Source organism: Borostomias antarcticus, assembly GCF_949987555.1.
Source record: "Borostomias antarcticus genome assembly, chromosome: 25".
In the NCBI taxonomy this organism is placed as follows: domain Eukaryota; kingdom Metazoa; phylum Chordata; class Actinopteri; order Stomiiformes; family Stomiidae; genus Borostomias; species Borostomias antarcticus.
The window spans coordinates 9523821-9538372 of NC_140258.1; the positions used below are offsets into that span (position 1 = coordinate 9523821).

Sequence of the window (14552 nt, forward strand, 5' to 3'; positions counted from 1 at the left end):
TGCCTGGTTGGGTGGGCAGAAGAATGGGTATGCCATTATCCCAGTACAAACACCACACAGGCAGGCGGGCAGGCTGCAGAAATGGCCACATTTGAGTGCATCTTCACCATTCATCTGAATTTGTGGGGATATTATTTTGACAAAGAGTGAGCCAGGCAAACAGCAGGACAGCACTGACTCACTCTATATGGAACTGAGTGAAGTGGACAAAAGTCCTTGAAGTGTTATACAATGGCTAGCAGTGGACTGGCAGAGATTAATGTCACTTTCAAAACAGACACGCTCACATCGAAAATACAAGGTTGCTGGGGATATTTTCTATGCAGATGGTTTGCTTTCCATTTTAGATCCTCTTTAGGGTGAGGGTTAGGATTTGCCCTGAAGGTCTTGTGACCATAGAAACGTGCATGGAGCCAAGTGTGCAAAACCTTCTTCCTTAATACAGATCTTTAGAGGAAAAGTCCACCTCCCCCGCATGCACGCACGTGCACACACACACACACACACACACACAGTCTACTACATGCATCCAGTCTCTTAAAATTCAAACAAAAGAAACACCACAGACCACAGAGTAGTGTCTGCTAGCAGGCAGTCAGCCAGGCGTGTACATGCCTGTTCTCCAAGGCACATAGCCTTGATATTGTTGAGATAATCCCTTGAAAAAAAAAATCCTTTTCTGCCTCTCGCCTGCAGAGGAACGTGTGGGCACAGCAGCCCTTCAACCTGGGCTGTCGCTACAGCAACAGCCTTCCTCTTCACGAGTGCTAGTCCACGCTACAGCCTTTCAAGAAGGAGCAGAATATAACAAGGACACAAGGATGCCTGATTGATCTATTTCATATCCTTCCAACTGAATAGATATACACTTAAAGGGACAGTGACATAAATCTACCACACAAAACCAGGATTGACACAGTGGGGGGATCAAGTGAACAATGTATCATTACTTGTTATAAGAGTAACATTTCTCATTTGACACAGAATCTCACAAACAACTCAGGCCGTGGAAACATCATTATGATGATGCAGAATAATAGTGTAATAAAGGAGTTGGCTATAGGCTACATGTTCGTGAAGTTGTCTTGTTTAGTAGTAGACTACTGAATATTCCCACTGTGGAATATGGGCAGAGATTATAATGACAGAGGGTCTGTTCCTGTTGGGCTGAAGGCCGTCTAATGGAGAGATAATGGTGGAGGTGGACGTAAATGGAGCCTGTCTCTTTAAGAGCTGGTCCGAGGCAGGTTGTTGTTGTTAAGTGGGGAGGTGGATCCCTGCCTGTCTCTGTTTCTCTGACAGCCTTTATGATCAGCAAGCCCCTTCGTGTTGCCTGCTAGCTCCTGAGCATGTGCTTTTTTGGGTTAGCTTAATTACATGTGCTTTGGGGGGGGGGTTGGGGGGAGGAGGGGTGCACATGGTCATATTCACTCTACCTGAGGACTACTTCTGTTCAATGGTGACCACCTTCAGCTCAGGTGTGTAACATGTGTACTGTGTGTGTGTGTGTGTGTGTGTGTGTGTGTGTGTGTGCGTTTATGTTCATGTGCTTTATGTGTTTAACATTAGTTTGCAATTAGTTTCACATTATTGGTGTAAGATTGTGTGGATAAAAAATGTGTGTGTGTGCATGTCAAATGTTGATTGTGGCTTTTGAAAAAATAATTTTATAAGTAGAAAAGCTGGATTCTTATGACATGAATAATGAACAGAGCTAGCATCCGTGATTACAGCAGTGCAGCAATGAAGGGCAGGCTAAAACCTTTTTTTTTTTTTTATATATATAAAAAAAAAAAAAAAAAAAAGAAAGAATATTGTGATGTGAAAAAAAGTATTTTTTATTTTAGATCATACATTTTAGATTAATTTTAGATTATTTTGGCAATGTGTACAGTATGTTCACTTCACAACTTGCAAGAAATCCACGGGGAAAAACAGGGAATAAGACGTATGCATTAAAAAAAGACAAACTAAAACCTCCACAAAGGGTTAATTCCAGGACAAAACCCTTGAGGCAATTCCGAAATGACCCACCTCCAAAAAATTATGTCTCAGAGGTAAAACATGAGACTGCTGATGGTGTTGTGAAACCTTCAGATTGGGAAAAGAAACAACTCATTGAAACAACAACCTCACTGCCAAGAATATCACTCACACCTGTGTCCTACCGCCGCTGGGAAGGCAGACAATTACAGTTGACACCCACAGAACAACATTTATACAGGAAGATCACTGAGGATATGCTCAAAGCTAAATAATCCACTTTCCATCTGCCATGATTTCATTCACACAATCAATCAGAAATTACATGGTAATAGCTGGATAAGGGGGTAAACATTGGTCTTTTATAAGAGGCTCAGTTATATCTACATGTATACAAAGGGTTAATGTGAAAGTTTACTGAGCTCAGTATAATGCATTTGAATAATGGTATTCAAATCAGAATAATGAATTCAAATAATGAATTTGAAATCTAGAACATCCACAGAGCCATCTGCTCAAGCTGTGAAGCCCTAGGGACATCCCTCATGCTTCCGCACCCCTCCCTCTGTTAATGTGCCAAGAGAAAAGAGCCTTCACACATCCCTGTGGGTCGCACAACTGAAACATGGTACACCTCCAAAAAAAAAACATAGGAGACAAGGGACAGTTGAAAAAAAGACTTGAAAAAGTACAATAAGTTTGTGTTAAAGACAGGTTTTAGTATGCATGAGTACACCAGCCATACATTTCTCTTTCTTCGGGATTGTAGCATTATTTTCAATGATGAACATATGAGCTGGGAAAGCCAACCCAGGTGATAATTGACATGGAATCCAGAGCATCAAGGACAATGGACCGTGGCATGACAGAGAAAGCCTCCTATTATGGACATTAAAACTCCTATCGGGTTTCACGTTCAAAGCATTGTGCGCGTTAGCTCTCATTAGCAAGCTGGAGAGAAATCTCCATTAGGGACAAGGGAAAGGGGCACAGTTGTTGTCCGGCTGCCGGATTCAAAATGACCGTTCCAACAATCCTGGAATGACAATTGGGAGATTACCGGGAAGGATATGAAAACTCCAGCCAAGGATAGGGTGTAAGGAATAGCACACCAGGCCCTCTCCCTGTTCCCCACCATTCCCATTCTTGGAAGAGCTTGAAAGGTCAACTTGTCGATTCACTGTAAGTGAGGAAGACCCCTTCATCTGGATAAGACATTTAGAGTGACCTGGCTGAGGCTGACCGCCAAGTGGATATCAGAAATGTAAGTTCAGGTGCTGCAAAACGTGATATACCTAAATGGTTTTAGCAGACGTCTTGCATGCAAAGACACTTCAATCATATACCTTAGGTTACCAAGCAACAGCAATAAAAACACAAACACAGGAGACACAGTTTAGCCCTTAGGAGTCGGCTATTTGCCAGATAGCTGCTATTCAATCACGCCGGCGTGATCGGGGAGCTAAAACGCATCTGTAATCAACACCCCAAAGAGAGAATTGAGCATGACAGGAGAAAGGTGGTTGGAAACTGGTGGTCTTGTTGAAAATGTCCAGTATAAAATATTCAGAATGCTCCCTAAATTATTGAGTGTGTCTGTTCCCTGTTGAGATGATCAAGTTGCACTGTTCGTCTTTCGGGGGAGGGGGGGGGGGTGGATGAGGAGTGTAAACACATAGCACGGCTCACTTCGCTTGTCAAAATGGTCGACTGAGGAATCTAACTACAATACTAGACCTTCTGAGCTTCAAAGTCTGCCAAACGATATCCTGTACACCATGTACTGCATACTATATATAGTGGCTGAGCATTAACTACTTTAGACCAGTAAAGAGGTCTTCCTCAATATGTCTCTCTAAGGGAGTCGGAGGGGATAGCAGCAGTTGGGATAGTCTCTCTTCAGGACCAACACCTGTCAGTTGCAGTAGCTACAGGCTACAGTATGGCGGATTTATCACTGAAGGACGATGACAGTGGAATAAGAGTTATGGTCCCAGATGTATGATGACCCTGCAGGCATCTGGTAGACGGAACGTCTCTCTCCTGTTTTGTAATGTTTCCCAACCACTTTGTTCCCCCGAGAATGTTTACCCTATGGTTGTACTTTACGTTTTGCCCAAGATAGATGCCCCACACAATGGATGATTCCTGTGCATGTGTGTGTGCATACGTCCAGGACAAGGTTATGCCCTGCGAAGTTCTGAGGTGGAATGAATCTCCTGCGTTGCCTTTCAGATCCTTGTCATTGCAGTCATGCCTCTGAGAGAGCCGGTCATTCTGCTGCTGTGGAGCTCCTACTTCTTCCTGCTCATCCACAAATCCCAGAGTCAAGGTAAGGGATTCGCTGCCCGTCACCAGGTCCTGTCAAACAGTCTCTATTTCAAGACTTGCCAATCACGACAGCACAGTAATAGATAGAGAAGCTAAATCTGAAGTCTCTAAGACTTGGATTTATATGGATAGATGGATGGATGGATGAATGGACTGGATGTACTACACTTATATAGCGCTTTTATCCAAAGCGCTTTACAATGAAGGCCTCTCATTCACTCATTCACACACAAATACACACACCAATGGCGGCAGCTTCCATGCAAGGTGCTAGCCTACTCGTTGGGAGCAATTTAGGGTTCAGTGTCTTGCCCAAGGACACTTCGACATGTCGTTACATTCTAGCTCCTGAGCTACAGCTGCCCCATCAAAGTTATTTCCATATAATAAAAAAAATACAAATACAAATGTGAGACTAAATGTTGTCAGTTTAAAACTAAACTAATTTCAACTTAATTTCAATAAAAACCTATTTTTGTACTATGTAAAATAAAGAATTACACATCCTAGAATGAGTACAACACCAAAAAGTGGAGAAACAAGTTATCCTTCCCTTCCCAGCTGTGAAATTCCTGCCTGGTTAGAGAATGTGATTCATTTCTGCTGGCATCCCCTGTGGTTGCAGAGGGGAGGGGTGATGTGCTGAGAACCACAGTGTCAGGAGGTGTGTGACACGTGTGCCAGTGGACAAGTGTCTGACCTCTGGAGCCCAGTAAGCCACTCTGTTATAGGGGCAGGGCCATGGAGATTTGGGGGGGGGGGGGGGGAGTTCTTTAGGGATAGTACCTGACCTCACTGCTTTCTTCAAGCCAGCCAGGAGCCTCCAGGGGGATAAGACGGTGGGATCCTCGCACTGCCATCGCTGCCTAAATATTTTTCTATCTCCAGTAGCAGCTGAGTAGATCATTCATGCTGACGATTGAATGATCTTTATTTTTTTGGGGGGGGGGGGATCTCATTACGGCCCCTTCAGACACTTGTACTGTACCCTCCTGCCCTCCCACCTTGCCTTATAATCTCTGCTCAAAGCCCCTCCTCACCCCTCTCACCTCCCCTTCCTCCTCGATTGGGACTCAAGACACACACACACGCTCACACACACTGCTTGGCGCGTGGACTGGCGGCAGGCGCACAGCCCGTCTGGGAATGGATCAAAATGGGGGAAACCCAAACCTACCTGCATGTTTGGCTGGCACCGGAGCGCTGGGCTACCATGGCACAGGGGGGTCGGGGGGGGCACGGAGGGGAATAGGGTTTCATGGCCAGGGTAAATTTAGATCTATCTGGTTCTTAACACGAACGGACTCCAGGACCGGTGAATGGAGCGGTTTCACCCTAAGGGGCGCTACTGGGAGCCCCCGCTTGTCCACACTTAGACGGAGGGAGCAGGACACAGAAGACAAGCACACCTGTTTGGTCTAATGAGATGACCAATCACAAGTGTTTAAAGAACAGCACTCTAAACAAAGGACACTGTTGTTGGTCTAGTCATCATTTCCATTATTATCGGAGTGATACACTAGCAGGTGACAAGGCCCTACAGTTCAAGGCCTGAAGGCATACTGTACACGCATGGCATAGTATTTCCAAGAATTCAATAATACGGTACGTGCAGCTGTCATTGTTTACACTGTACTCTCAAATGTTATGCCCTCAATGTTTTTTTGCATGTTGTATATTTAGAATTAATAATATCACTATAATAAATAAACCAGTGGATTACAAGTGCCTTTTGAAATTCAAAATTCAGAAGAAAAACATTAATTTGATATTTATAGCATCAGAAGCGACAGTAAATCAGCATTAGACAGCTTTCATAAATCCAGTAGACTACTTTACACAGAATTTCCCCTTTAAAGTCGCACTGAAATTAAAAAAGCATTCTGTCCCATTTTGGTTCACATAATTGGTCATAGTGTTCTCCTATTCAACGATGTATGCCCAAAAAAATTCAAAATTCTACTTTTGTTGTAATCTGATATCAAAGTATATAATTTCTTACTTCCTGGAAAACGGTAGGTCACGTGCAATGACGACAACAGGTACCTTAGATTTTAGGCCAATAATCTCACCACATCCACCCGTCAATCAACGCTATCCTTCTATCGAATCTGTCTAAAGTTCTTAAAACCTGTCCACTTGTCAATGTTCCAATCAAATTCCTCTAAACATATGTCCCACCCTCATAGCTTGTTTGCGTCGGAAATACGTCAAACTATGGAAGTTAGATGATCTCAAACGTCCGTTTCAGTGCAACTTTAAGGAAAAGGATGCCCAATGATTAAGCATCCCTTTGGCGACCGGCCTCCCACCTCCTCATCAGTATCTATTACTCTAACTGGACGCAGCCTGTTGCAACGCAGCCTGTTGCTGGTCTTGAGCCTATAGTCTTGATCCTTGGGAGTTTTCCTGGAATCATGTGCCTTCACTGTACCAGTCCAGAACTGGACATCAGTGGCAGACAAAGCCCACCCCAGAGACTGAGACTAAACTGGGATGGGGCTCAGGGCAGACAGGCCTACTTGGCAGGGTCTACAGTATCTGGCTGGTGGTAGTGGCAATAGGAATGAGAGGCAGCCAGTCTGTTGTTCCAGATCTGGGCGTCAGAGAGCAGGCCCAGTGGGGTCTTTGTCTCATCAGTCTGTCTACACTCTGCGGTGCTCAGACGGCTGTGTGTACCCTGGCCTGCTCTCCCTCTCCCTCCCTGTGGATGGACAGGAGGACATTGTCTGGCTGCCCATGTCTCTGGCTAACATCCATCTCACGTTGATATGTGGTCCTCCTGTTGATGAACTTATTGCCTGCCACATCAAGGTTGTGGGTCTAATCCCTTATATGACAATGCAATTACTGTACAATTGCTTGTTTAGATAAAAGCATCTGCTAAATGTACTGCAGAGTCAACTGTCTCCCTACATTAAAGGATAAGTACACTGTTCTTTCATGTTTAGCCCTATTCCTGGCTTCCGTGGCATGTATCTGACTAGTACAGGTTAAAATATTTCTGTTTTGTGCAGTACAAAGTTCTGTGTCAATAACATCGGCGCGCGCCCCCTGGCTCGTTGCTAGCTATGGGAACACTCGAAAAACTCTAAAAAGTATGATATACGTGGATTTCAAGTTCAGGAATTACATGGTTTATGCTTACCAAGCTCTGAAGTCGTCCTGTAAACACCATAGGTCCTTTCGCTTCTGCATTTCGAAACAACAGCTAACTTGTAAACAGTACTACTATCACCGAACATACAACAACCATCTCTTCACGCTGTAAACCTCCGCGAAATTCATCCGCGCTGCGGTGTGCGGAGCGTGAAGAAGAGATGGTTGTTGTATGTTCGGTGAAAGTAGTACTCAAATTCAGAGTACTTATCCTTTAAAAACGCATTGTTCTCCAACATAGACTGGTAGTGTAGGCTGGCTCCAATTCTAAAATTCTTAATGAAGTACCTCCCAACCTAACTAGAAAATGTACTTGCACCAAGACTATGACAACTGAAGATGCCTGATGCTTAGTATTCATGTGAGGCGCTTCATGTTGTGGTATATTCTCAGTTCTACAAATCAAACATACACTGTTCTGTTTACCAAGCAGCACCATGGGAATGCAGCGCTTCCTGAGGTCATAACAGAACTGAAAGATGGGACCAGATAAAATCCTGACATGTAGGTAATTCTATTTTTCAGAAGATTCAAATATGTGTAGACAGTCGATAGTAAATATAGATACTCCACAGAATAAATATTAAATGGATGGTCTGATCAAATATGGGCCTAAATCTACCACGATACACACCTTTAGAGGACCACACCTTTAGAGGATCAATTTAATTTTTCTGTCATGAGGTCTGTAGAAATATAGCAGCTTACACCCATTGTACATGGGATTGTTTTATAGTGTCCCTGTTTAGAATACAAGAGTTAACCCAGGGCTTTCCCAGCTGTCTGAATTTAAGAGATTACGCTCCATGTCATTGTTTTCTGTACGCCGTCTCTGTTCTCAGATAACGGTTAGGACGTATCAGCTGTTGTGCTGATGGTGGAGGGGAAAGCCGAGCATTTCATTGTTTAAAGTCCACAAGGTTCCCACGGCCACAAAGCTTACTGCAGGCCACTGGCACGGCCACAGAAATACCTGCCATTCTTGCCCTCAAATGATTGACAGTGGCCATGTATCCAACCCTGTGATAACCACTGTCAAGTGGCACAGATTGCATATTCAAATTCCTTTATGTTTCAATTCAAAATAAATACTTTTTATATTCCCATACGAGAAGACAGCATTTCTAGGGGTCTCTGGTATAGCAGGGTAAATGAGATGCTGTTACAAGCGTTGACATGAATAGACAGTAGTCTCTGTTGGCACATCTCTTCCTCATGTGAGAGGTCAGAGAATGGAGATATTGTATGTGTAGTGGGGGGGGTGAAAAGAGGAGTCATTGTGAATTCCAGTGGTGCCTGGTCAGAGCTGGAGCGGGCAGAGACATGACTGTCAGGCATTCCTCTACTCCCACTGCACGCGCTCCCTTCCGTCTTGCTGCTGTGACATGCCAAGCCCTACCTGGCAGGATCCCACTGTTTACAAAGGCTGAGTGTAGACAGTACACACAGGTATGCCTGGGGCCAGCCAAAAAAGCACTAGCAACACAACGACTGCTGAAACAATCATCTCAAATAACTATCCCTAGAGTGGTCTCTATGAAACCAATATCCTACAGGCCTATGATATACAGTAGCCAACTGTCAGACTCAAATTAAAGGCTGTAACTTATTCATGTGGGCAGTGCCAGGCGCACATTCCCTCACTTCACATTAATCTAAACAAAGGTCTTGTGTCCTCGTACATCAGTTTGAGCAGCAGTGGTCGTGTGGCCTTGACCAGCTGCTCCTATGTACTTGCATCATCGCGCCATCCGAGTGGATGACAAGCTGTTGTAAAGACACACCACACACACGTGGCCTGCTCACTGCCACAGGGTCAGTGTCATTAACCTCAAGGAGCCCTGAAATCCCTGCAGTTTGTGCCCAGACAGCTGTCACCCAGTTAAGGATCATTCTGACATTACTTGACTGTTATGAAACAACTAGCTGACCTCTCAGCGACAGGTGGTAAAAATCACATTCGTAGTGAGCAAACCCTTCCTGTGCTTTTCTGCTAAAAGCAGAGATATTACCATTAGTAGTACAAATTACACTGTGGGGTTTATGCTGACAAACACAAGCCAGATATAAACAGTAATAAGCATGTTGTCCCCCACCCATGATGCATGGTCCTTTGTGGTGGAAACGTGATATTTTCAAGTTTTTTTTCGCCGAAGCCCTCCGGGTACCTCAACTTTGATTGGCTCCCCAGAATTTTCCCAGAGGATTTAGATTGGAATAAATTGAGGGGTGTTAGTAGACCGTTATGAACACATTGGTGAAAAAAGCTATAGGTACGCTGTTTTTGTGCGTGGCTGTAAGCCAGCGCACCTAGGATAGCGTTTGTCCGGTTATCACTCCCTCCCTCCCTCTGTTGAATGTTGACCTGCATTTCTCTGTTGGCAACACAAAAGGCAGTAGTCCCAGCACACCAAAACAAAGGACACCAAAATCAACCCGCTGATCTCCACTGCACAAGTAATAAAGCAATGGACTCCCATGCGGGAGATCGGGGTTCAAGGCCCCTGTGGGCACAGACATATACACTAGACGCTGCATTGACGTTGATTTGATTGCTGCAGGACGAAAAATGCAGCCGCCATCTTGGTCCGGTACTCCGTGAGTCCGGAGCTCCGCGAGTAAACTAGTGATGGGTCGGTCGGTCGCGATACGGCTCTTTTAAGTGAACGATGATAAATACATAGTTGTTAGCTGATAGATACAACTAAAACTGTTGGATGCTGCTGTTTTGCACTTTAATTTTTATTTATTTATTATTTATGTTATTTGACTGTTATGGATAGTTCAAAGACAAAAATATTTGTTTCTACTCATCTTCGAGAGTTCTCTTGATGCAGGGTTACTTTTACTGACTGAAACTGCTGAGGAGAGCGGTTGTCACGTGACAGCGGTACCGGACCAATATGGCGGCCGTATTTCGCACCGCTCAATCCATTACGAATCATCTCGTGTTCATATCTATGCCTATGGGGATGATTTTATGGGACTATACCCCAAACCTCCACATGTTCATCCTTTCACTCCTTTACCCCTTGCCTTATAGGTCAGATCCTATCCCAACCCTTATTCTAACCCCAGCCCTTATTCTAACCCCAACCCACACTACGGACTGGAAGAAGGACACCAAAACCAACCTGCTGACCTCCACTGCACAAGTAGAGTAGTGGTGAAAGCAAAGACTCCCACCTGGGAGACGGGGGTTCAAGGCCCCGGTGGGGATGACTTTATGGGAATATACCCCAAACCTCCACACGTTCATCCTTTCACTCCAATCTTTTTATCCCTTACCTTCGTCCAGAAACAGAAGTTGAACCAATTGTAGCAAAATAGCTAACGTTACAGGAATCATCAGTGTAACTGCTTTAGCCACTGACAACTACCATTAATGTTATGGAAGCTGCTGCTAGTTGTTGTAAGCTCATGAGCTAACTGGCTATCCCGCTCTTATTGTGCTGGATTAGCACTAGAAGCATTGAAACTGATGTGTCCAGGCAATAAGACCTATCTTAATTTATCAGACATTATTTCACGTCATTTCTATTCACAGCCATTTCAGTGGCATGACTAGCTTCCGTTCTACCAGTCCTGAACAGAAACAAGCCAGCCACGTACATAAGCCAGGCTGGACCTGGCCTGGTTTTTACATGTGTGAGGGACTAATCAGACTAACTAAAGTACATGGATCGATCTAAAGTCAATCAATTAATGAATGTAAAAAATGCAATTAATGTTGGCAGCTAATATCACAGACTGAGCAAATGTATTCAGTGGATACTTAAGTTATCTAACCTGTCAACGGCAAGCATCAAGTCTGAATGACATGGAGGTAATTGTCACATCTCTTGTGATGTGGTCACTGAATGAAGCCTCTCCTCTCTTCCTTTCCTCTCTCACAGCTGTGAACTGCACATGTGACATGACCAACGGTCGATGTGATGAGAATGAGGTGTGCAGGTAAGACAAAACGTCTCATAGTATGTCAATGAATGAGCCACACACAATAATATTGCTTAAATAAATCTTCCCAAATGTTGAATATGCATTCCCATAGGACTGTTTTCTCTGGTGTCACGCGTCTCCTTCCCACTAGCGTGTGCTGAATGTATAGATTACTGTGTATCAAAGAAAGGATCATGACTGCATCATGTTACACTACAGATCCAGAGCAATACACTGTAATGGTTATTTTATTTTTTAAGTATGGGCGCCCTCCTGTGTTCAGTGCAGGGTAGAGAGTGGCACGCACTATAGGGCCATTTACTGCATGCACAATAGTGACCAACAAGACGTCAGTGTGTTGACGGCATGAGATGAAGAACGGATATGTTAACAGTGAGTGCTGTTTCCCAGGTGTGATCCAGGCTGGGAGGGCCAGCGGTGTGAGGTGTGTGTGAGGATGCCAGGTTGTGTCCATGGCTCCTGCCACCAGCCCTGGCAGTGCACATGCGACCCTGGATGGGCGGGGCGCTTCTGCGACAAAGGTGACTTGAAAATATGAATACTGTATATATATATATGTATATATGAATGAATGAATGAATGAATGAATATTTATTTTCGTGTCATGTCCGAGGACCCATCCCTTACGGGATTATAAGACACCATAAACAGTAAACAATAATTAACTATATCACATACACTTCTCACGGTTTGTAAGCTATGCAATGTATCCAAACAATAACAGAAAATAAATAAATAAAAATAACAGTCTTTCGTCAAAATCCTAAATAAATGCATCAAATATAAGTTATCTTTGTTCGTTTGTCCCAAGCTTTCTCTAAATATTCTGCAAGTGCAAATACCCTATAATCAAACATCCATTTTAGTCTCTCTGCATCGCTCAACCACATCAAATCAATATTTTTACATCTCTCAAATAATTTTTGACGCAACTCATGATATATATGTGTATTAGGTGTGTACCATGTGATTAACTGTCTCTACCCAGTTATGAGAATTACTGTACAGTACTGTAACTACTGAAACTGCTTTGACAATTAGCTGTTTTTTGCGGTGTTGCAGATATCCACGTGTGTTCAAAGGAGGAGCCTTGTCAGAATGGTGCCACTTGTTTCATTGATGAGTCTGGAGAATATTCCTGCCTGTGTCCTGAGGGCTTCCACGGGAGGAACTGTGAGCTGAAAACAGGACCCTGTCATAAGACCAGGCAAGTTATACTCATTTCAATCCATTCTATACACATTTTAAAAGATCGTGCAGAATGCTTTGGTCACAGGCCCTTCTGTAATCTCTGCAACATTCAATGCATTATGTTCCTGACCAGGAAGTAGGTTGCAAGATATTCAAAGAGGACATCTGGCCTAGCCTGTTGGTGTGTAAGCGAATAACAGAAATCAGTGGCTCTCTGAGAGTGCACTTGGTTTGTGTGTGTGTGTTTTTTGACAATATAATTCCAGCTGGTCTCCTGATGGCAGTCAAACTCAGGAAGGCTGGCACAGGCCTTGTAGCAGCCTGGTCAATTTGTATCCACTGGAGGGCAATCATGTGGTATAATGGAAGTCATTAACAGCCCAATGAGTGGGCTCTGTCCTAACGCTCTGTAGCCAACGGTTCAACAGCCCACCTGGAGCTCCCCAAATCACTGCCTGACCCGTTTCCACGGAAACCATCCAAGCCAGAGCGGTGCTCAGTGGTAGATTTGTCTTTAGGTGCCAATTGAGGGTTTGATTGGTTGTAATCAGAGATCAGAACCGTAAGCCCCCTACACTCACTCACCAATCAGCCCAGGCCCATGCAGGGCCATCTGAAAGGCTTAATGGCCAGACAAGGATGGGATGCGATTTGAGTTTTGCTCGTCGCTGGTCATGAGCACGCCTAGTTGAACTTTGGGCGCCAACTCTCCGAGCCAGGTGCTGAGCTGTGCCCGCGCTTTGCTTGACCCAGCGAAAATCTGCCGTGACGCAGTGCAAGCCACTGGAAGCACAGTGGTGCCATTGTCGCATCCTGTCTGAATGGCCCCTTTAGGATGCAATCAAAAAGGGGGATAAAGGTATTATTCACTATTAGATGCAGGTCTCTGTTATGGATGTTCAGAGCCTCCCCAGAAGCATGATAGTGATTGTGCTTGCTTTGGCCCTCAGGTCCCCGTGTAAAAATGGCGGACAGTGCGAGGATGACGGCGGCTACGCTCCCGAGCTCTCGTGCCGCTGCCTGGCGGGCTTCACGGGGCCGCGCTGTGAGACCGACATGGATGACTGCCTGATGCGCCCCTGCGCCAACGGCGCCACATGCCTGGACGGCGTCAACCGCTTCTCCTGCCTCTGCCCGGAGGGCTTCGCCGGCCGCTTCTGCACTGTCAACCTGGACGACTGCGCCAGTCAGCCCTGCGCGAACGGCGCGCGCTGCCTGGACCGCGCCAGCACCTTTCACTGCCTCTGCCCGCCAGGGTACACGGGCAGGACCTGCGAGGTGCCACTGGGGGGCGAGGCCTCCGACTCCCACGCCCCCATCAGGAGCACTCACGGCTGGGCAGGGGGAGGCGGCCAGGGCAGGGTGACCCCGCACCAGCCCGCCAAGGGGAACCACTCCCAGGGAGCCAGCGGCAGCGAGGACAGGCTGTTTAAGATCTCCATGAAGGAAGTGGTGACGCAGCGCGGCCCCACGGGGCTGTCCGAGGTGCAGCTCATCACCCTGCTGGTGCTGGGGGGCATGACCTTGGCCGCGGTGGCGCTCACTGCCTGCCTGGTGCTCAGGGGCCACTGGCAGGAGGGCTGTCCCAACTGTCGCTGCCGCCCCCCATCGCGGCTACACAGACGCCACCCGCCACCATGTCACCTGGTCATCGTGGAGCAGGAGTGCAAGATCAGCTTCCTGCACACTCCCAGTGGCCCGGAGTTAGAGAAGAAGAAACTGAATACTGAAGTGATATAGGTCCAAGCCCGAAGAACTGACTGGGAACACAAGCGGGGAAAAGCCAGGCTTTCAACCCCACCACCCTCAATGACTCACTGAAGTCAATGGGAAGATGCAGGATCAAGAGGAGACCACGACATCTGGTCATGGGTGAATACTGGGAGACACCGTGACGCTCACTGTCCTGGCGACTTGCTGCTGAACCA

The 14552-nt window shown here is 45.7% G+C and overlaps 1 protein-coding gene across 1 annotated transcript; it reads left to right on the plus strand.

The window, feature by feature from the left end:
- Positions 1-1422: 1422 nt before the first annotated feature.
- Positions 1423-14364, plus strand: dlk2 (delta-like 2 homolog; the record flags this gene model as incomplete). Its single annotated transcript, XM_084458704.1, is given in 8 exon segments — positions 1423-1478; positions 4219-4315; positions 7907-7977; positions 11370-11427; positions 11824-11954; positions 12496-12638; positions 12640-12644; positions 13575-14364. Coding segments are annotated over 6 exon segments (1152 nt in total). The 5' UTR covers positions 1423-1478; positions 4219-4315; positions 7907-7952.
- Between the last annotated feature and the right edge of the window lie 188 nt (positions 14365-14552).